The 25,095-nt window shown below is 30.0% G+C and overlaps 3 protein-coding genes and 1 pseudogene across 3 annotated transcripts; 1 reads left to right on the top strand and 3 right to left on the bottom strand.

Annotated features, from left to right (window-relative positions):
• The first annotated feature begins 11,547 nt into the window (after positions 1-11,547).
• On the top strand, positions 11,548-11,994 carry LOC101255509 (glutaredoxin-C9). The gene has a single exon (XM_010325453.4). It carries the CDS (start codon positions 11,548-11,550, stop codon positions 11,992-11,994), a length of 447 nt encoding a protein of 148 aa, XP_010323755.1.
• Positions 11,995-12,900: 906 nt separating this feature from the next.
• LOC101255214 (protein ECERIFERUM 16) lies at positions 12,901-18,436 on the bottom strand. The gene is made up of 5 exons (XM_004243341.5): positions 18,309-18,436; positions 17,094-17,486; positions 16,465-16,574; positions 14,515-14,619; positions 12,901-13,693 (listed from the first exon to the last, which is right to left on the bottom strand). Exons 2-5 carry the CDS (start codon positions 17,452-17,454, stop codon positions 13,070-13,072), a joined length of 1,200 nt encoding a protein of 399 aa, XP_004243389.1. The 5' UTR covers positions 17,455-17,486; positions 18,309-18,436; the 3' UTR covers positions 12,901-13,069.
• Positions 13,778-13,899, bottom strand: LOC112941945 (U5 spliceosomal RNA; annotated as a pseudogene).
• A 3,215-nt stretch (positions 18,437-21,651) lies between the features above and the next one.
• On the bottom strand, positions 21,652-24,292 carry LOC101254916 (zinc finger protein NUTCRACKER). The gene is made up of 4 exons (XM_004243340.5): positions 24,068-24,292; positions 23,833-23,957; positions 23,302-23,698; positions 21,652-22,842 (listed from the first exon to the last, which is right to left on the bottom strand). The coding sequence occupies exons 2-4, from the start codon at positions 23,933-23,935 to the stop codon at positions 21,834-21,836; spliced, it is 1,509 nt and encodes a 502-aa protein (XP_004243388.1). The 5' UTR covers positions 23,936-23,957; positions 24,068-24,292; the 3' UTR covers positions 21,652-21,833.
• Positions 24,293-25,095: the final 803 nt, after the last annotated feature.

The raw sequence follows: 25,095 nt of genomic DNA on the forward strand, positions 1-25,095 counted from the left end.
TGACTTATATATCCTTACTTGTAAACAAATGGCTCACATATACCCTTTTTTCTCTAACGAAAATGAAAAAAATATAATTTTAATCTAAATTTTTTTTTCTAAAAAATATAATCTCATATGAATAAATTTAATCCTCGTCAGACATATTTATTTTTACTGTTCTTTGTTTTAATGACTAATTTATAATTATTATTTTGATAATTAAATTTATTTATGTTTCACTATTATTCTTGTAAAATTTATTGTAGACGATCAAATTTTCTCTTCGAATACGAAATTAAATTACAATACACACAAAAAAATAGTTTATTTTTTCTTCTTCTTTAAACTAAGGAATGAAAGAAAAAACAAAATAATAATAAGAAACGCAAATGATTATAATAAAAGAAGTCAAAAAATAATTTATGTATGAAAAAAATTAAAATATATCTTAAACTTTGATAGAAGAATCATATATACTCCTAAATTATTTTTTTAAAAAAAATTAGAAATAATAAATATAAATTTTTTAACTTTCGTTAAATGAAGGGTATATGCGAGCTATTTTGTAACGGCAGGGGTATATGTGAGCCGTTTGTATAACGATAAGGGCATATATGAGTCACTTTTATAACGACTGATATATCGGCTCCAAATAACAAAGTTGAGGAATATATCAGACCATTTTCCCTAATTTCATAAAGTTTTAGCCTTTGGAAGACCAATGAGTCAACTTAGATGAGATTCATAGAGCAAGCATTAGCTCTTCATGCGACTTTATACAGAAAGTTTTGTGTTTTCTTGAAGTAAAGATAAGGGTTAGATGGGCATTGAAAACCCATTTATTAGATAATAAATAAATTGTAAGCATCTATCTTATCTGGAAGAAAAAAGGAACACACTAAGGGTGTGTTTGGTACGAAGGAAAATGTTTTTCATGAAAAATGTTTTCTTAGAAAATATTTTTCTAGAAAATAAGTAGATTTTAAATTTATTTTCTTATGTTTGGTTATTGCGTAGAAAATATTTTTTTTGAAAATAATTTTTAGTGTTTAATTTATGAATGAAAAATATTTTTGAGGAACATATTTTATTTTTACTAGAGTAGAAAATAATTTATGAAATTGAAAATATTTTTTAAAAATAATTTTTTGGGGGTGGGGTGGTAGGGGTGGGGGTAGTGAGGGGAGGCAGGTTGAAGGGATAGGAGTGAAAAAATAAAAATTTGAAGTTGATAGTATTTTTAAAAATCAATTAATTTTTTTTTTGGAGGGGAGGGGGGTTGGGGGTCTGATAGGGGTGGGTAGGGGGGCTGGCCAGGGGAGGTAGGAGTTTAAAAATAAAAATTTAAAGTTGAAAAAATTATTAGAAAGCAAAATTAATTTTTTGGGGAGGGGGTGGGGTTGGGGGAGGGTGGTCAGGGATCGGGTGAAAAAATAAAATTTTGAAATTGAAAAATATTTTTATTTTTAAAAAAATTGATGTTTTTCCAAAAAAAAAAATATAATTTGAAATTGGACGAGAGCTTTGAAAAATGTTTTCCTTAATTTTTGAAGGGAAGTCATTTTCTTTAATTTTGAGGAAAATGGGTTGATTTGGAAAACATTTTCCAAAACTTTTGCCCCAACCAAATATGAAAAAATTAAAAAATATTTTTCAGAAAATATTTTCTTTCATACCAAACACACTCTAAAATATCGTGTGGTGTCAAATTTAATTTTTTTAAACCTATTTTTTTAATTTATGTAGTATCCAAATAGAAAATAGGGGTCAATTGACATGATGAGTCATTTTAAAACATTTATTTTGAAGGCTCTTATGTGTACAAATTGGTGTTCACATAGAATTTAAGTTATATATATATATCGATAATTTAAAAGAATTTTTTAATATTATCGATAAGTTATAACTTATAATAGCAAATTAGGGAATCATTTTTATCAGATTACTAACTACTATTTATAAATAGATTTATCTCTGAGGTTTTATTTAATAAAAACAAAACTGATTTACCTAATAAAAAAATATTTTATAAATATATCTTGCAATCTCCCTTTAATAATTATATAATTTTTTTCAAATAATCAACATAATAATAATATTAATGGATTCTTCTGTAAACACAACGGAACAATAATTGTGGCCAAGTGGCCATGTGGTCAAGCTTTTCTTAGTTTATATATAAAATATCTAAATATTTTTTATTAAAATTTTGAATAATTATATGTTATAATGGATATGTAGACAAGACATTTCAAATTAACACATTTGAAATATTGAATAATCTGGGAGATTATCTCACAGACTGTCAAATTAATTGTTTTAAAAATCAATTTTCTAAATTGAGTTAGGTTAAATATGACGTTTTGATAATTAACAACACTATATAAGAATTAGTCTCTAAATGTGTCTCAAATAAGAACAGATAGATAAGAACAGATAATATTTTGTGGTGGAATCATGAGGTACACATCCTTCTTCTCGGTATGAAATGATATATGAAAAAAATAGATGTTCAGCCTACAATGTTCGATAACGGTGTTGAAGTAGTGAATTTATTGGTATCATAGCAATGATATAGATATGTATCTAGCACGTCCAGATGCATGTATCTTGAATATATCAGGTTAAAATTAGGTGTAATTCGTTTAAGATATATTGTTTACAAATAGGTTCACATATATCTTGCTCGCCTCTATCTCTCTATATATATACATGTATTTTCAGAATGTATATGGTATCCCAAATACATATATCTAGTGTGTTTTACCTGTATGTGAAATATATAAACTCTCTCGTTTGGCTCTCTCTTCCATCACTCGCTTCTCTCCCTATGAATATGTATTTTAGAGTGTATCTGATAACAGAAATGCATGTATATAGATGTATCTGACAAGAAATTTCGTATGAAATTATTAATTAGTGAGAGGATATGTAATATTTTCAAAGTAGTAATGTATGTGTAATATATAGTTTGGCCCATTCTTTTACAGATAACGGGCTTGAGCTTGATTTTGTTTAATTGGTCCACTCAAATCTGTGTGATGACAAGTTTTTTTCCAAGAAATATTTTTTAAAATTAGTTTTTTTCAACTCTTTTTAAAAAAAGTTTTATCTTCAAATACCATTTGAAAATTATTATTATTACTATTATTATTATTATTGTTTCAACGTTAAAGAATTATGTCTTGAATTTCACTTACACAAATAATATGCCAAATTTCAAATAAATCTATACGTTTGGATGCAAATTTTGCAATTCAATCATATAATTTTTTGGACTTAAGTCTGAATTTATTATATTTACCAAATTTATAAACTTCAATCATAACTTAAATAAGATATCAAAATCGATTTATATGTGCTATTACTCCAATTGAGCTGCCTAAAGCAATGGATCATTACACATATACCCATATTTCGAAATAATCTTTAATTTTTGTTATTTAACATTTTAGATAAAATAATCAAATATTCCAATATAATTTTAACTTTCAACTTTAAAATTTATAATCGTTAGATCAAATATCGTTACAAATGTCAAATTATTTTTTGGAAGAAATTAATGGACCAAGTGACAAGACAAAACAAACAAAAAGTTCACGGCTACATAAAAATAGCGTGTGTAATTGGTCGTCGACAATTCAATAAGAAAAAATAATGCAACTAGCAGTGCAAAAATTAATTATTATACTGCGGACCTTTACGTTTATCTTTACTTTGTACCAAAATTAGGAAATATAATTCGTGTCGTGGTGTATCGGTTAAAATATTTTATTTTTATTTAGAGGTTTTATATTTGAGTCTGATATTTAGAGAAACTTTTGTTAAAAGCATTATTTTTGAATAAGCCCTAAAATACATAATTTAAATTTAATCAAAATTTTAATATGATTTCAGACATCAAATAAAAAAAAATTACCAAACATGCCACGCCTTCTCTTTTCTTTTCCTCTACAAATAAATGTGGATATTATTATTCATCTTTCACGCCCATTTCCAAATTACGCTAACTATTATATATTTACTATTTTTGTTTATTATTATTCCTTTTGAAAAAAGTAAATAAATATATACTTAAACTATCACAAATGATATGTAAATACACACATTCTGTCGTTCAATAACTTGAACATATATACCCTTATACTAACAGATATATATGTGTCATAATTTCATCTATCGATCCAATATGTATCGACGAATAGAATTGCACATATATTTGTATTTATCCTTTATGTTACTATTCTTATTCCGAAGATGTACAGAATTCAACGTTATTTTTATTTAACTAATTTGATCGATTAACCCCATAAAACAACAACTACGCAGGACATAAAATTTTAACAAAAACCTTCTTATATCAACCATGTGAAAAACAATGTCTAGAGGCTAAAATAGGACCATTTCCCAGTTTCCATTTGTTATATTTTTTTTTTTCGAAAATAACACTATATTACACGTTAACTTTGACTGTACAACTCCACATATTTTAAACATTATTATTAAATAGATAATCAATAAGAACTAGCCATGTTTTTTTTTAAAAAAAAAATAAAATAAAAATTCATTGTGGGACTGCTGAATCAATCTTTACGTAGTCAAAAATCCAAATTAAAATTGCCTTCCTTATCTTCTCATTAAAATAAATAAAAAAACAACTTGTTTTAAAAAAGATGACAAAAACATCAGCATTGACTAAATTCTACTATATTTTTTTTTATTTTCATGTTTTAATTAGCTATACAATGACGTCATTGGTGACTTAATGAGATTAGATTAATTAGAAAAAAAAATGTTTACTTGTGGAAATAAATAATTGAGTCACTGTTTTATAACAGTAAGACAAAAAAATATCCATAGAATTTAAAACTTGTCTTTTAACTATATGTGCCAATTAATGCAAAGAATAGTAATATGTCAATTTACAATAACGTAACCTCACATATTTAACCATATAAATTGTGCTTTACGCTTCAAATTTGTAATGATTCAATTAAAACGGAAAAATATCATATAATTCAAATATATCTGACAAGTCGCACAATATTAAACGCATGTCAATTGCCGATATATATATTTAATACGGTAACTAGTTTCTTGGAACGAGTAAAAATATAATAATAATAATACCACGTTGAAATACTTGTGGAATTAATTAACTTTTGAAGTTTTTAGAATAATTTATTGATATTACTTCGAAATTATATAAACCAGAAATCACATATTTTTTTAAAAAATAATAATTAAATGATTCTCGGAAATGTTAAAACGTAAAATATCTATTTCAAAATAGTTACATTATTGTTAACGTTCGTAACATGAAATTCTATATGCTCAATTAGTAAAGGAGAAATCATAAATCATTCCACCACAATTTATATTGTTATTTAATATACGTCAATTTCTCGTATACAATGAAATTAATGTTAAGAGTACGAAAAATTCACGCTGGTAATTTCATTTTCTTGTACAATAATGTGATTAATGTTGGAGTACAGAAATCACGAGCATCACGAGATGAAGTTTAGTTTATTTACATTTGGCTGAAATTTTGCTTCGTCATAACTTAATTTTTGTCCTCATTATTTTCTCAATTATTATTATTATTATTTAAGATATTTTATTTTTATATTTTCTTTTAAGGGAAAATTTTATATAATAGCAAAAATTAATAACCTAAAATAAATGGAGTAGCTAAGGTTTGATTTAATTGTGCTCCATAACAAATGTTAGCTAAAGTTTACCAGACGTCTCTCTCCCAAAAATCTCGCTCGCCACTCTCCATTCTCGCTCGCCTCTCTCGTTTTATACACAGAAGTATATAAAATCTGTTTCTGTTTTGTATAAAGCGAGAGAAAATTGTATATACACATACAAAAATATATATCTTTGTGTTATACACTTAATTATACAATATACAAACATTTTACTTCAAATATTGCAGAGAAAAATGCCAACGAATTATACAATTGCTAATTATACAATTGCAGTGAAATACAATTTTCTCTAGCTTTATACAACAGAAGTGTATATATTGTGTTTCTGTTTTTGTATAAAGCGAGAGAAAAACATATATTTTCTTGCTATACACTTATAATTATACAATATACATACATTTTAATTCAATTCAACTGTATGCAAAACAAATTTTATAAAAATATTGCAGCGAAATAGGCAGCAAATCATACAATTGTGCATTATACAATCGTAGTAAAATAGGATAGCGAATTATACAATTACAGCGAAATAGGCCAACGAATTATACAATTGTATATGTATAGCGAATTATACAGTTTCTATGTTTGTTATGAAGTGCAATTATGCAAACTTTGCTATAACATATAAATATGAGTTTTTTGTTTGTTATACGCGAAAGTTGTCCATCTTTTAATACAAGAGACAATTCAATTAACTTTATGTGACAACTGTAATGTTAAAGATGAAATTATTGATTTTTGTGGTAATCAAAGTTACATTAGTTGGCTTAAATAGAATCTTCAATTTAACTATGCGTGAAGCATGTTAAAGAAAAACAATTGGGAGGAAGTACATTACTCCGGAGGCTAAGTATGGTAAAATGAATTCGATTAAAAAAGTGTATAAAGAATTTTAAATTTTAAAGCGTCTTATTTGAGAGATCATCTGCTCAATCAATTCGATTAAGTTAAAGGAGATAAAATATTGTTGAAACAATATGAATTCCAATTTGTAACACTACAATTCTAGTTGGTCTATTACGTATCACTTGACTATTCAGTTAGAAGGTCATGTTTTTAGAAAAAGTCTATAAATTTCTAGAAATAGAAATATTTAAGAGAAGCTATCTAGAGAAGGAGAATTATTGTTAGGGCCTAATGGAATTATATTCCACTTTAATGAAAAATAAGATGAATAAAATAAAAAAACATTTATGTAAATTAATTGATGTTATTGTTTATATATAGCTTTTTCATGTATTAATTATTTATATTTTTAAAATTTTCTTGGGGATTCATGTAATTTAAACCAAAAAACCCATAGTTTTCTTAAGTTGCTTTTGGCCTTTTATATTTTCTATTTCAAAGAAAAAAACACACGCTATTCTCCCTTAGAAAGAGAAACACATCAAAGTATATTTTGAGGTATATTTTTAAATAATCACCTACTTATTATTAATTAAGAGTTCTTTATATTATATTGAAAAATAAATATATTTATAGTCTTAAAAATATATATTTTATTTCAGATACATCAAAATAGAGAGTGAAGTGAGATAGTTATGTATCACATATAATACGAAATCACACTAAATACATGTTTTCTTTGTTTCATTTTATGTGGCAACATTTGATCGAACGCGAAATTTAAGAAATAATGATGACTTTGAAATGTTTATGAAATTGTCCTTCGGAAAAGTAAACTCACTTTTTCTCTCCTCGTAGTATATTAGAGCATTGTCTCTAAAATTAAGTGAAACCAACAACGGTAAAAAAAATTTGTACTTTTAAATACCTATTATATAAGGAGATGTAATATTCTTTTTGAAATTTGCTAAAAATGAAATGATGTCACATAAAATGGGACGGAGAGAATACATTTATATAATGTGATTCACATGTATTTGATATACCAGATATATTAGAGAGATGAAGTAGATAATCATGTATCACATATAATACATGTATTTGATGTGATTCATCATTCACATGTATCTAAAATATCAAATATACACGAGAGAGACGAACGACATAATCATGTATTATATATAACACAAAATTACACTAAATACATATATCAGATAAGATTCTCATGTATCTGAAATACATAATATACGAAAATACAAATGTCTCCGTCATGTGGCGGGGCTAGTTTTGTCGTTATAGTTAAGTCCACGTCAACACCTACGTGTTACGTCACATTATTTTTTTTAAAAATAATTTTTTGAAACAATATTGTCAATGCCACGTTGTGGGGTCCACTCTACCTCTAGATCCTATCTATTGCTTATGTCATCCCATTGGTAATGACGTAGACTATTACATTTTGTTTCCGCTATAAACGGTGTCGTTTAGCTGACGTTCTCATTGGCGCACCGTCCGCTTAATCACTCTACTTGTTTACGTCACTCTCCATGTGTTTTTCAATTGTCTATACCTTTTTTTTAAAAAAAAAAATAATTAATTTTTTCTTAAGAAAAAGATATTTTTTTTAATATGTAGTCAAAAGACTTAAAAAGGTAGGATCAATATTCCTTGATTCGTACAAAATCATCATGACTTAATTTGATAAAGACGTATAAACAAATCCAAATTATACAACATTTAGGAGTGTTTGGTACGGAGGAAAATGTATTTCCGTAGAAAATATTTTCTTGAAAAATAAGTAATTTTTGAACTTATTTTCTTATGTTTGATTGGTGAGTAGAAAATATTTTTTGAAAATAATTTTTAGTGTTTAATTTATGAATGAAAAACATTTTTGAGAGACATCTTTTATTTTTACTATAGTAAAAAATATTTTATGAAATTGAAAATATTCTTAAAAAAAATTATTACTTTTTTGAGGTTGGGGGTAGTGGGTGGGGGCAGGGAGAAGGGGTAGGAGTGAAAAAATAAAAATTTGAAGTTGATAAGTATTTTAGAAAACAATCTTTTTTTTTTTTGGGGGTGGGGGGTGAGAGTGGGGAGGGGGGTGTAGGAGTTTAAAAATAAAATTTTAAAGTTGAAAATATTTTTAAAAAGCAAAATTAACTTTTTGGGGAGGGGTTGGATTGGGGTTGGGGTTGGGGTGGTGGTGGTGATGGGTGGGTGGGAAGGGATCAGGATTAGCTGATAAAATAAAATTTTGAATTGAAAATACTTTTTTTAAATTGATGTTTTTTTTTTAATGTAGTTTGAAATTGGGGAGAGTTTTGGAAAATGTTTTCTTTAATTTTTGAAGGAAAGTCATTTTCCTTAATTTTAAGGAAAATGAATTAATTCGAAAAACATTTTTCAAAACTTTTGTCCCAACCAAACTACAAACAAACTCTTAACGATAAATCCATTTTCATACTTTTTTTATTTTGTAAGAATTATGTAAAATAAGTTTAAAAAATTAAGAGATAATTTTTTTTTGGTGTGGGTCAGATCTGTTTTTTGAAAATAACCTCTCTTTTATCTCATGAGAATAAAGGTAGTGAAGATCTATAACACATTTTACATTTCATGTCTTCTATATGAGATTAAACTGAATAAATTGCTATCGTTATTGTGTTAGATTTCATAAGCCTAGTTTTAATGACTCTTTGTTTTGGAGGATTGATTTTAGTAATCTTCCTAATCGTAAAGAAATTTATATGTTTTTTTTCATTTTATTCACATTTGATGGTTGATGTTATTAGAGTTTCAATTAATGTAGATTTTTATTAATATTTGTTAAAAAAAATAATGTTTCTATCAAATTTTTTTTGATATATACATCTTAAAATTTAAAAACGAAATATCTTACTTACGATAAAAAAAAATGTTATATATATCCTATTAATGATGGTAAGTAATGATATAAGTGGATATCTTGTGCAAGTTGCAACGTAAAATAGGGATCACAATCCAAAATTAGAGAAGTGTTACAAATTGGAATATGTAACAAAATAAGCCAATTAAAGGAATAAAAACGAAATAAGTGACGTTGAGGAATAATGAAACATCATCCTTTGTAAAAACTAACTAACAATTTAATAAAGTTCACGACTCTAAGTTCTTTTATTTTAAATAGAACGTTTGAAAATAATTTTTTTATTTTTATAATGTAAAAGTTAAAACTGCATACACATTATCTTCATTATCAGATTCTACTTATGAATGATGTTGTCTACAATTTCTTATACACATTTATTATATAATTTCAAATATTTAAATTCTATACTAAAACAAGAAATCAAAATCCAAGTTGAATAATTCTTCTTCAAATGTATTAGCAGTTTTTTTTGGTGTTTTTACTCAACCTCTCTTGTCTAATCTGATAGGGATATATCATCCTTATCTAAAGTTAATTAATATTGGGTATCTTGTATGTCACAATTAAATTTGAATGGAGTAATTAAATTGTAAATCAGTAAATATTTACCTAACTTTTTGCCATCTTTTTTAATTATTGAGATTAGGCCAGCAAGTTTTAGTAAGTATAGAGTAGATAAATTAGTAAGTCACTCAAAAGTAATTAGCAAGTGTACCAAACTTAAGGATAAATTAATCTAACATAGTAATCCATCCCATATAAAACTTCAATTTTAAGTATTTAAAATTGAATTGAAAATAACTAACTAATTGCATTTGGTACAAATTATATTTCACTCGAAAAAAATAACTTAAACTGTCCTTCTTCATAAAATTATCCGCTTGAAAATATTCTTCAACCAAAATTTTCAATATTTTCACCAACATTTAAAATACTTAAGCTCAAAATCTATGAATTTATACATTTTTAACTTACTAACAACAAAGTTGGGATACTTACTTTATCGATTTTGAACCATAACTTTTATTGCTTAATGAAAGTTAAGCCTAAGTTACTGAGCTTTATCCGATCTAAAGATTTATAGGTGTTAAAAGTAACTAAATATACTTGCAACCACTAGAAACGACTTAAGTGGTTATAAATTATAACCAATAATGGAACCGACATCACGAATTCTAATAAAATAATTGAAAATTTCAGTTAGGATCGAAAATAAGCAGGTGTAAATGCGGAAGCTAGTAAAGCAAACCTCGAAAGATTACGAGTAAGAAGACAACGAGAAATATATCAAAAGCCACAAAAATTTAACGTGGTTCGGTCAACCAACCTACGTCCACGTCCACAAAGGAGATGAGCAGTCCACTATAAATATGAGAATAGAAAATACAGAGAGGAAAACAACCTCAACCAAATTCACTCAGAATACATGATAGGTTCACACAAGTGATAACGTATCAAGCTTGTGACCCACAATTTCTCTCCCTAAACCATAAACTCTCAAAGCCTTTAAGACTATATTGTGAATGCTGATTAAGTTAGAAGGAACATGTCTCTATTTATAAAGCCCTAAACCTTTTCCTACCAAAAAAAAATTAGTCAATCCAAAACCTTTTCCTAAAAAAGAAAATCTATTTATCGTAAGAAATTTAAGATAAATAAAATCCAACTATTCCTTCATTTTTAATTAGACATCTTAAGTTCAATCTTCTAAGAAGGATAAATCTTTTTTTTTTTTAATTAAAAGTGACATTGCACGATAATGTGAATATAAATTTAATCGACCCTAATGACGTACCGAGTAGAAAACCAAAATAAATAATGGGAGAAAGAACGTAATCCAATATGGTACCCACTTTAGATACACAAGAGCATAGGCAGGTGATGACATATTTTAACGTAAGCCACAACTTATATTACGCGTAACACATCGTAACTACCGTTGACACCCCCACCCCCCTCTCTACCCCCTACCATTTTGTACACACATATATATATATATGTGTTATATATATTTTTTCAATATGCACAATATCTAAGCAACAAAAATAAAATAGAAAAAAATAAAAAATCATATAGCTATAATTATTCATGATGCAACAAGCACTTCCTTACAAGTCATCATGTATATCTCTAACACCAAGAGTTGATCGACATCATCGTGTAAGTAATATCAATTCATTATTATACGTTAAAGGTTCAAAAGAAGAATTGAATAACGTTGTTAAGGATAACGCGGTTATCGTTGTGGGAAGACGAGGTTGTTGTATGAGCCATGTTGTGAAACGTTTACTTCATTGTCTCGGAGCAAATCCTGCCATTTATGAAATCGAGGAAGACGATGAAAACGAAGTGGTTGATGAGTTGGAGAATATTATCGTCGCCGGAGGTAGTGATCGGAAAGACACCGGACGGTTGCAATTTCCGGCGGTGTTCGTCGGAGGGGAGCTGTTTGGTGGATTGGATCGGATTATGGCGGCTCATATTACCGGCGAGTTGACTCCTGTGTTGAAAAAGGCTGGAGCCTTATGGCTTTGAATTTTTATTTTTTTTTTGTGTTTTTGGGAAATAAATTAAACTAGATGTGGAAATACAAGATTTTAGATAAGGGTAGGTTCAAATTTTATAATTTGGGGTTACTATTATGAATGATTTCGATATATCCACTTTGAAACTTGATTACTTTCAATTCATATTGAAAAATAATCCCAAACAATAATTACTACATACGATTTTATACTCAGACTTGTGGCTTATGAGAAAATATCGATTTCTAGTTGTATTTGATCTTAATTTCATTATTAGTTACAATCTTAGTTTAACCTTAAATCTTGATTAAATTTAAATTACGATTCAAGTCGATCACTGTTTCACTATATCTAGGTAAATCTAATTACTTAATTCATATTTCACATCAAGATTAACAACTTTTTTCTTAATTTAAAAGTAAAGTAATTTAAACTTTTTATTTTTTTACAGTCTTATACTATCTAAAATTACAAGTTTTTTTTTTATTTATTTAAAAAAAAGTTGACTAGTACTTGTTCATAGGTCTACTCTAAAATAGTGTCATGAATTACGTTTTCCACAACGCTGTCTGCCAAAACTAAAATAAAATAAATGGAAAGAAAAGAAAACCTAACAAACACAGATATTTGATCTTCCATCTCTTACCTTTTATTCGTCAAATATACTGAAAATAATTAATGAGACAATTCATTTTTCTTTCCAAATAATTGAAGTACAAGTCATCAAATTTTCTTATTTCAAAGTACGTAGGTATCACTAATAATTATGAGCGAATTCATGTACATAAAGTAAATTAGCTATATATGTATATTAGTTATTCCACTTTTGATCCTCGCATAAAATAATATATAGATTCTCTCGTAACTTACACATATATTAGTTCCGTGAATTTCTAAATTGTCGACCAAATGGGAGTTGAGTAACACAAGATTTAGTTTTTGCATAAAATAATACATAAATTTCTTTCGATATTAACACGAGTTGACAAAGGTTAGATTTTTAACACGAATGGTAGAAGGTTAACACTCAGAATTACACAATTTGTGGTGTTATCATGGGAAAAATTTCCCAATCTGGTGTTCAGTTACAATGTGTCAAACCATGAATCAAAATCATCGATAATTTTGGACTTCGAGACAGGTTGAGAAGCAGAGGATGCATGACCAGCAGTAGAGCTTACCTTAGTCACAATGGATGTTTCTTTGAGAAGATCATCCAGTGTATCGTCCAAACTGATATCTGATATTGCAGGTTTGGGTTGATCGTGGTCTCGCTTGGGCTGAGTGGAAACCTCTGATAATGGAGTTGGTGTTCCTGCTTGTGTCGCAGGGAAAGGACGAATAGACTGGTCAATAACGTTGGTGGATTCACAAATTTCAATCTCGGTGACTGAATCAAGAAGCATGTCAAGCTCTGCTTCTGCAGCTGCTGCCTTAAATGCAGACGGTTTCTTAGAAACACACATCAGTGTATCATTCTGTCCAGCCTCATCCTTAGATGCAGTCGAAGGGTTAGAGGATTCATCAGCTAAAGTTGGATGTCTGCTATTGTTGCTTGTGGTGCCCAGATGCGAATCTTGATGCCTGTTTTCATTGCTTTTGTTAGTGGAAGTTAATGAATTGGAGTCTTTTTCGGCCGTTGAACTCTTGCTTGAAGCTAGATCGCTGTCATGTTTCTCTTTAGCTGCTGATTGCGACTCCTGATCGTTCTGCCAGTTTTGCACATCAAGTACATGTATTAGACTATATTACAAGATAGTACAAAGACATCCTACAGGAGTTCACCAAGTAAAATTTTAAACAAATATTGAGCATTCTGAATGTAGGCGTATGCCACTATTTGCAACGAGCACACGGTATTTATTTTTTAGTAAAAGGCGAAAGAATAATTCGCGATGTGCTCATTGCCTGGCTGCATAAGATGAAGTTGTTTAGAACTAAAAACCTCGTAAAAAAAGAATAGCTCGAGAGTCATAGAAGGATTGCGTTAGTTAAACCTCAATAAAACTAGATCAGTAATTTGGATTCTCGGATCTCCGCAAAACAATAAAGTGGCTTGACAGTCGAGGATGAAACCTCACAAGTTAAAATTCCAGTTATTTCAATAAAATTGACTTTCAAACAATTCAGAAGTAGAGTTTCTTTTCTCACTATCCTCACCCAATAATAAAACCCTCATACTGAATTCTTACATGCTATATATAACATGAAATGATTTTATGCCATTATCGCAAGCTGAGTTACCAACATAATATTTTTTATGGAGTAGCTGGAGAGGATACCATAGCTGGAGAGATGATTCGTCTGCATCATATATGTTGGTGCAGTTTAATGCTTTTAGGTGCAACAGCAGCTATGGACAAAAGGTCCAAAATTCATTTTAAGCTCAAAGCTCATTTTGCAGGCCTTTTTGCTAAACTTACACTACCGCATCTTAATTAAATGAAAGGCCCCGTGTTTCCAGCGTATAACCATTAACTAACATTAAATTTACCGAACATAGAAGGAAATCGTAGATGACATTACATACCAGTACCAAAGGAAGTAGATCTGGTTCAATGAAAAGTCTCTCTTGTAGACTTGCTCTTTCAAGCTGCTCTGAAAGAGCTTGCAGATCAAGTGAAAGAAATGATGCCTGCAAATACAAGAGTGACATAGTTATCAATGAGTTTCACCATATGGTAGCCTAGCAATCTTGATGGGGGCACGTCGGCATTTAAGGAAAATAACAAACCAAATCAGAAATCAGAGAAAGCGTAATTAAAAAAAAAAACTGGTGTTCAGCAGGATTAGCAATGAACATATGCTATTGCTTCCTAGACAAAAAGAGATGAGCCGTGCCATTAATATGATTGGTTATCAACAAAAGCAAAAGTTCACTTCATTACTAGAAGAAAGAATAAACATGTGATGTTAATTAATACAGAATCATCAAGAATAGCTAGTAAGCAAGCGTCTCGCACATCAACACCTTTCTTGCCTTCATCAGCTGGATAATAGTACTGTCAACTGATTGATCCGAAACACATAACTCATGTCTAATTTGACAGTTAACTGAAAGACTGATGGATTTTTGAGCTTATTTATAAGTCAGCTACACTAACTGTAAGTAATTCTAATAACACATAGTTAACTTAAAGCATACAAGAAAATTTCAGATACATTATCCTTTTGTAAATAAGAGCAAAAGGAACATGTTATAGTGCCATACAGTAAAGGAGTCGGTGTTACTCAGTCTTAGCTTTGATTTAGAAGGCTATGCATATATACCCCTCCTTCAAATTATAACTTATGTTTCTATTTGCTTTTAGTGAATCAGCAAGGTCTGAGACTAACCCACGAACTATTAGGTGGATTGGATTCAAAAAGAAGTCTTGGTGATTCACATAAATCATGCTAGGAGTCTGTATGTATGTATGGTATGACATGTGTATGGATTCCAGAATCAGGTTTTAAAAGGAAATCAGAAAGTGCTGATTCGCTGAAAGTAAGTCACTCCTCAATCCACAACAACTCGTAATGATTCGGCACCCCTATCTTCTGATACTGAAACAACTACTAACGATTCAACTCCTCGATTCACAACAATTATTAATGATTATTCTCTTCAAACATCCGATATGGGCTGAAAGATGTTGAGGTATATATGTTTGTATGGACTTTATTTAACAATCAGGAGTAAAAAGGCGTATACGTCTCATGTTGAGTAAGATAATGAAGTATTTCCTATGCCATTAGAGCTTGGGTTCAAATATTATCATCACTCAAAAAAAATAAAAAATCTTCATGTGCTTGGCTCAATTACCAAAATATCTGTTGTGCTGGTTTGCCGGCCCCTCAGTCACTGGTTTGACGCACAGGAAGAGCCTACCCCTCTACCCTTCCTACATTTAGTATCAGGCTCCTGTCAGCTATTCAGACATTATGTATAGTGCTTCCTTACTACTGAACCAAAACCTTCGTGGCAACAGAGTTTCTGTATGTATATTTTGATCATCTAGAAGGAGATGAATCAGAATTATTTCAAAGGACGAGGTCAACCAGCACATATGCTCAAATAAACTTTCCTGTATTTTTGGCTTAAGGAGTAAGTGTGACATGTCAAATCTATGTGACTTAGACACTTCACTTGATTCATCCATACCCACTGATTAATGTGGATCATGTGATAAATATTGAGCTAAGTTCTAGTAACTATAGATAGAATGAAGTGCTATTTGCTTTGCTAACTTATAAGAAAGGTTATTTTTACACCCTTTCAAAGAACAGACTGAACTGTCAACTAAAGTCGTAGCATGTTTTCAACATGTTAATATAACCATAGTGTTAGAAGTTTCTACTCTAACCAAAATGTTTGAGGCAGTGGAGATAAATTGTTATCAGTATCCCACACTGCTCTCCTTATAATACCAGAAAACAAGAACAGATAATACGAGCAAAGGAGACAGACAACCCCATGGACTGAGAGTAGAATAATCACCTTAGTGGGAGGAGGTGCCTTATCTTCCATAGCAAAATTGTCTTCTGCTATCCACGATGACTTGCTTTGTCCTTTTGCAGAGAGTAATGCTCCTAGGCCCTGGTAAAAGTCTGAAAAATATTAAGTCAGTACTATCATTTTGACCAAAAATTTCTAGACTGCAGAGCCACGCAAAGACTTGGAAATACAGTAGTCTGCGAAAAATTTGTAGAGTAATAAAAACAAGAAATACGTTTAAGCTGCAACAAACCTGAAATCAACACATTTTCTAGCAAGAATCAACAACTTAAACAAAGTACAGCCAAGATAATATTTCAATGTTGAATTATTGACGCAATCATTTTAATAATTATGTTTCTGAATCAACACTTGTGCGAGACTGCTCCTAGTCATGCCTCGCCCCTAACTTTCCCCTACACTCGAACTAATCTGAATCTAGTAACCAAACAACAGACAAATAACAGTAAAAAGGCTATGTTCTATATTTCAAAAACCATTTATGGCCAACTTGAGTTGAGAGAGCAATAAAAAGATACCAGTTACAACTGTCATACAATTTCGACAGGTTATGAATGATAGCGTCAGAAAACAATTCTATATAGCTAAAAGTTCTAGGATAAAAGCATTACCATCTAAAATATCATCACCAAAAGAAACATCCTCTGAAGAAAACTGAAGCTGATCCTTAGCCTCCGAAAGCAAGTATGCATAATCTGCTCCTTTACTTCTCGGCTCGACCACATCACTTGCATTACTTGCGCCTGCTGGGGTCGCAGTTTCAGAATCTGAATTTTCTTCTTCATATCGATCCCAATTTGATGGGAGCTTCGGTTTAGGCTTTTCCTTAACTTGCTTGACAGTAACCTTCTTATCACCGGCAGACGTGCCAGAAACAGCAGAAGAACCCTTAGATGCATGATGTGGATTATGCTTCTTATTAAGATGTAACGAATGAGCTCTCTTCGACTTTGCCAACGCTTTTGCATCCATTTTCTCTGTTCAGAACTCTTGATTAATCACACCTGTAGAACCAAAGAATATCCGATTTCAGTTGATGGGTCAAAAACATTAACTTCGCTAGAAAACTGATCTCCGTGTTTACTATAACATGCATCAAATATTTAAACCAGAAGTCCCTATGGATGTTAATCACATTGGCTGATTAGTTGGGCCTTAGCATATTTGTATATTAATATTTTTATAATAACGCTGGTGTCTGAACCAGCTTTCGCGCACCTCGACTAATTTCATCCATCCAGTAAAAGTATGCCAATGTCATAGCTACTCTTCCTATTCCTACTTGGATTGAATTAGCATGTCAATCTAATCTAACCTTAGACTAATTCCACAGACTACCTATCACCTTCCACCAACAATAACGATTCTACTCTTTTTGATATTATCAAATGTAACTCCAAAACTTGATAAAACACCATTTGAATCACAATGTCTACTTAGTTTGGCCTTTGTATATGTGTATGCCTAAAAAATAATAATTGATAACCCTACTGTCTGGACCAGCTTACGCACACCTCGACTAATTCCATGGGTGTTGCCTCCCATCTCCCACCCATAACAAATATCAGGAACTCTATCCACTGAGTCTAGAACATCCAAAAACAAATCACCTAGTGTTTTTTATTTTTCGGGGATTTATTCATTGACGACTAGACCAGACCCTTGACGATGTGCATAATTCAACTATGTAAATGCTAAACAATCATAATCGAATGCAAATATATAAACAGAAAAAATTAACATACAGCAAGGAACAATTAATCTGAATATATCAACTATAACAAATTCGCACTGAACCGAGAATAATTAACAAAATATTGACTTACCGCAATAAAACTCGAAATCAAAATGATGCTAATGATAAATAAAATCGAAATAACATGGCAGGAAGAAGAAAAACTTGAACTGAACTCAGATACTTGAATTCTGGATCGACACTTGAAAAAGATTAAAGTGGGTCGGATTTTGGGTTTGAAAACTGATGGACTCCAGGTTGGGCCGGGTTGTAGGATTTTGGGCTTGAAAACTAATGGACAAGATTTTTCTTGTTTACCAAATTTGGCCATATTTTGTGTCCAAGTCTTTAATTTATATCCATCATAACAATTGATTTTTTTGGTGCAATAAATTAAAGAAAAATTACTTGGAGTAATACATTTTAATAAATAATTATTAATTTTAGTGATATTTTTATTTATTATCATTTATAACAACACTATGTTAAATCTGCGATACTTATTAAAAGTGAATTATGCATGCAATAAATATGTATTATAACTGTTTTTAAAAATATATTAGGTATGTTTTGTAAGAAATTGACAAATTGTATTATTAATTATGTGATAAATGTATTAATCATCTATTAAACTTGTATTATATGTCAATAATAAATTGTTCTTACTAATATATACTAAAATAGTATTATAAATATATTAAAAATGATCAAGTGAAAAAAATTGTTGCTATAAATGGTAAATATTTTCTTAATATAATATATTTACGTAAGTTTCCTTATTATTTTCTATGTGAGGATTCTCATTTTCAAATTTATAATTTAAAAAATATAACAAATATAATGCTAAAAACTTTATATGCAAAACGTTCACATATGGTAAACCTATTAGCAATTGCTGAACGAATTTCTTTTTAAAATATATAAATTCAAAAGTTCTTAAATCTTACCTTAAATTTTCTCTATTTTTTGTTGTTCTTTCGTCTTTCTCTCTCTCTATTTCTTTGTTGTTCCTTCTTTCTTTTCTATCTATCGAAAATAACTTGTTACATTACTATTTATACTAATGAGAAATCAAATTAAATTAAGAATAGAAAACCTATTTTTATATGAATTAGGACAAATAAACTCTAACTAGATAGTAATTATATAAATACCAAAAATTACAAAAAAAAAAAAAATTTAAACAACTTAGTATTCCTACTCCAACTATGAATTATCATTTCGACGGCTGCTAAAATTTTTTGTTAGGAATCATAAAATATAAATACTTTAACATAATTTTTATCATAGCTCATAGCGTGAATCAAGAATAGTTAAATCATAAAAAAACAATATCAAACCTCGAACCAAAAAAATAAAAATAAAAATAGATATAGCCCTAGGTAGCTAAGAGGAAGATTTCTGAACAAATTGTCAGCAACCAATTGACAGAAATTAGTGTCCATAAAAGTGAGGTAACTAAAACCAAACAATACACATATGATGTTAAGGATTCTGTGCACGAGTAGAGAGACCCCAGCCTTTTGCAGTTTTCTTTTGTCATATCAACTCTTTGTACATAATTCATAACATAACCCTATCACTACTTTTCTTTTTTCTCAAGCACTAGTCAAAAGGCAAACATCAAACACATTGATGTAGTATCAGTAGTTAAATCAGAGATTTCGAGTTTGAACTTCTAGAGATAGATAAAAGTTTGTTGGAAGGGGTATCTTTAAAGTTTAACTATGCAATAAGTGAATCTGAATTTAGTTAATCCTAATACGAGTATATACACTTATATCAGGTAGGAAACAAAAAAAGTAAATATACTATTAGTAGCTTACCAATTAAGGTTGTATTCGAATGGTTTGGAGGACCCATTCGCTCTTAATTAGAGATTTCAGGTTTGATTTCCTAAAAATAGAAAAAGTTCTATTGAAAATGGTGTTTCTAAAAATGAATCCTGCAATACATGAATCTGAATTTAGTCAATGGAAAACAAAAAAAAAAAAAAGAGGATATATTAGACTAGTGATAGTAGTTTTACCAATATGAGTTATAGTGGGACGGTTCGAGATTTATTCACCTTTTGACAAGAGATCTCGAGTTCAAGCTCCTGAAAATGAAAAAAAAAAAAAACATGTTGAAAACATTGTTTCTAGAAATGAACTCAATAATGCAAAAATAGAAAATTAGTTGAAATTCAATGTGATTATCAGACATCAGATTGAGAACGAATGAAAGAAAAAAGATATACAAGAGACTAGTATAGTAGCTTTCTTTTTAGCCCCTACTCTGGCATCACTCATACATATTGTCTTTTGAATAATTGTCCCTTTGGCAAATCTCTAGCACATTATAAGGTTTTTGAATTTTGGAACATTTGGTCGTGTACATATATATGTGGTTCATGAACTAATGTACGTACATTTTTTATTCCAATTATTTGAGATTGCTAACCCTTTTAGATTCTCTTCAATCATGTCATCACAATAATATAAAAAGTACATAAAATGCTTGAAGTAAATAATATTGTTCACCATCACTTTAATTAAAATTTTAATGATCTGTTTATTTGAATATCACGTTAAATTGTAGAAAATATTCAGATATGAGTATCAAAGTTAGAATTGCATCACAACATAAAATCCACTATGTCCACCTAACCATTTCAAAAGTGACGATATTATATATAAATAAGAAATATATAATCATGATGAGAAATTAGGCACAAGGAAAATTAAACAAAGGGGGAAAAAAATGAAAATAAAAAGTTCAAATCCTTTTGTGTGTGGGATCAAAGAAAACTTTAATCAACTTCTATTCCTTTGCATGCAACTTAATAACTTATTAATTTAAAACATAATTTATCTTATTTTAATTAGCTGCTGTAGGCTTTTTGCTTCTGAAATATTAATTAAAAGTTCTTTTAAAAGCATTTTTGAGAAGATAATAACTAGAACAAATATGAAAGATATATCAATAATGGAGTTGAAAAAAGGGCCATCTTGCTTTGCCCCCACTAAGCACCCCACTTTTATTTTTAAAAATAAAATAAAATTAGAGCAACCATTTTTATTTTATTTTTTTGTTTAATTCGGTATTCACATTGAAACGTGACTAAATTTAAATTTACGATAGAAAATCTCACAACTCACTGACAAAGAAGACTTCGCATTTAGGGGACTCAAATTTGAAATTTCTAATTAAAAATGAACGAATACTTACCACTCTATCACAATCTGATCGATAAAGCTAAAAAAAAGTGAACACATCTCAGGGTTCAACAGAATATGCATGGATCTCCTCAAGCTCTTTTGATCATATTGTAACATTTTTTTCTTTTCAAATCAACTTTTTAACTTTCTTCAAGCACTCAATTGCCAACTTTTCTTCACTGCAAAGTATGCAAATACTATAATCCCCCCACCCAAAAAAAAAAAAAAATCCACTTTATTGCATCTTAGCTTTTAATATTAAAAAGGAAAAATTATTACATTAGGAAAAGAGACAGTGAGAATCGAACTCACATCTATTTCGTAACAGACTCTTATCGATATCACTAAACAGTAAGACGAGCTTGATAGTTAGACGTAACATATAAATAAAATAAAATGAAAATACTCAAATTTAATCATATCAATCCATTGATTGATGAAGGGTGACAGATTGATTGTACTCCAACCCCCAAAAAATCCCTAGTTTGTCCTCCTGCTCCACCTCCGGCTCCGACTTCGACTCCTTTTACGCTATCTTCAATTTGAATGTGACGGCGTTTTGGCGGGGGATACATCTGTATCGGGTGAATAGTAGCGGAAAAATCATTTACAGATGAACTCTGATCTACGTCACTTCCGAGACTATTACTGATTGAATTATTCGTAGTCGGAGTACTCACATAAAATCCACAAAACTTGTTATTGTCATTGTTCTTGTTGTTGTTGTTGTTGCTGCAGTTATTCATCGAGAAATTTCCGAGGAATATCGATGGATCTGTTGTTGTTGTTGCTCCGATCTGAGCTGCTTTTTGGAGTAAAGCTGTTGCAGACATATTTGCAGAAGGGGAAGAAAGTGCAATTTGTTGTTGACAACTGAATAATGACGGAACGCTAATGTTTGCAGATGAGGTGTTTGATAATTGTTCAGCATTGTTAATTGGAGAGGTTTTGCTACCGATGAACTGATCCCAGTTGATATGATTGTTGTTGTTATAACTAACTGGTGGAGCATTTGAACGTGACGATGCAAGAAGCGTATTTGCATCGTAAACTGGTGCTGGTGCTGGTGCCGAAGTATGATGAAGAAGGGGATTAATTTGATGTATTTCGCGGAGATTATTGATATTGATACCGATTTGATCTTGCTCTTGGGCCACACCTATATTGTTCCAAAGTGAGAGCTGATTTCTTCTCATTGGATCCGAGTTCTCGTTGTTATTGTTATTGTTGTTGTTATTGGAAACTGGTTTGAAGAGAGAAGAGAAATGTTGTGCCATGTTTGGCCCTAATGGCGCGCCGATGAAATGGTAGTTGATGTTGTTTGCCATGGCTAATGGATTGTGCATATTAGATGCTGCAGTAACTCTAGCCGTCTCCTCAGCTAATGCATCGCAAAACGCTCTATGAGTCACAAAGCTATCTCTCCTGCTCAAGTAAAAATTTAGATAATCAATCAACTGAACGATTAAGATAATGTTTTTTTTCAAATAGAAAGAACGAGAAAAACAAAATAAAGACTTTCTAATGAATATGAAAATGGAAGAAAGTGAAAAATAAAAAAGGTGTACTAGTACTACTCTATAGGATCCTAGTAATAGTAGTACCAATTAGGTGAAGAAAAATATTACAAACAGCTATTTTGTCTTCATTAAACTACCCACTAAAAATAAAAAGAAAGTGATGAAAACAAAGATGAAAAAAAATAAATTAATTTCAACTCTTTTTCAAGTTCATGTGTAAATAGACAAACGCATCACAATCACAGAATAACTAGAGTTCAAGATCCATTCAAATGATTATTTCTACAAGTAATTACACTCGACAAAAAGATGAGATTCGTGATCTTGAAAACAAGACAGGTTATCTCGAGATTAATAAATTTACCTTGAGAAAATAGTGCCACAATCACATCTATATTCTCTAGTACCACAAGTCTTAGAGTGAGCTTTCCAATCTGATTGCACAGCATATCTCTTTGAACACTTATCACATTTCCACTTCTTTTCTCCATGTTTTCTACAATAGTGTTTCTTGATCCCAGTTAGATCTCCTAAAGCTCTTGAAGGATGATGATGCACACACACCTTCTCCGGGCACACGTAAACTCTCTTTCTCACTTCTTTTGAAGTTCTTTGCTTTAACTTCCATGGAAGATTATGTCCTCTTCTATGAAGTTGTAGATTTTGATCCCTTTGAAACCCTTTACCACATATTTCACACAAAAATCTATTTGTTGCCATCAGTGTCTTTGGTGACAAGGCAATCACTTCTGCTTCAGGATCTGGTGATCATGACAATATTAGTATTAAAAAAAAACATATGAATATACATCATGATATATAGCTTGTAAACCTACTGTAGCGATCAGTGACAGAATCAGAATTTTCACTAAAGAGATTCAGAATATAAACTTGCCTGGATTTCCCGGAAGATTTCTTTTTTTCTTGAGAGGAGGAGGATTAGATCCTTCAATTGAGTTATCATGAGTAAATCCATTTGATATCACTTCTTCAGTCATCTTAGATGAGATTCAATTCAATCTACAAAAATATATATTTATTAAAATTGTTAGCTTATAGCTAAAACTTGATCTATCTCTAAGCAAAAAAATAAATAAATATATATATATGTACTACAAATTTTTTTTTACCTTTTATTTATGATGCCAAGAAAGATATATAGCATAAGTTTGAAAGATTGATTATTTAGATCTATGTATTTGTTGGTTGAATTTATAAGAGAAGAGATGAAAAGGAGAAAATATAAGAGTGGGAGTATATAGGAAGAGAAAATATGAGATCTCTCTAATGCACACATTCTCACATACTGCAGTCTTTTAACTGCTTATTGTCGGAATTTTTAATATTACTATAGTAATATTAAACATGGGAGGTGGTGAAAAGTTAAAAAAAAATATGGGGGTTGAGGGTGGGGGTGGGGTTCTTTTGAAAATAAAAGTAGGTTATGATTCTTTCGATATGTCTTAATTTTGGTAAACAGAGTTATTTGATATAGGTTATTGATGCGAGGTGTTAGATATCCTGTGAAATTAGTTGAGGTTTTAATGTTGGTGAATAGAGTTATTTGATACATGTTACTGATAAGAAATGACAGATACCGTGTAAAATTAGTCGAGGTGTGCAAAAATTGGCTCAGACTTAAAAAATAAAGTAAAATATGTTTGTGTAGAAAAGAAGGGGGGTGGGGGTTGGCAAAAAACACAAAACAAGGTGCATGATGACACATATGATGAGGACTGGAGAAAGGTGAAGACTCCATACTTTTCATTGGAATGATTATCCCATAATTGTTTCCTTTTTGTTCTTTTGATATCTCTTATTAATAATTTATAATACTATACTCCAATTACCATAGGTAAATAGTGTCTATTAATATGATTAATATATGTTCTTAAATGCTTTAATATTTGCCACAAACCCCACCCACCCCAAATATATATATATATGCTAGGATCATGAACTTAAAGTAATATATTCACCATAGTATATGATACTTGAAAAAAATTTGGATTTAGCAACAAAACAAATCTTATTGCTAAAACACAAAATTCATTGTTAATCCTATTTAGCGATAGATTTTTAGTAAAATAGCGATGGATCAGCGATAAAGTTAGTTATCAGTAAAATAGCATAGGATCAACGATAAAATTGGTAGTTC

This window comes from Solanum lycopersicum, chromosome 7 (genome assembly GCF_036512215.1).
Source record: "Solanum lycopersicum chromosome 7, SLM_r2.1".
Lineage (NCBI taxonomy): Eukaryota > Viridiplantae > Streptophyta > Magnoliopsida > Solanales > Solanaceae > Solanum > Solanum lycopersicum.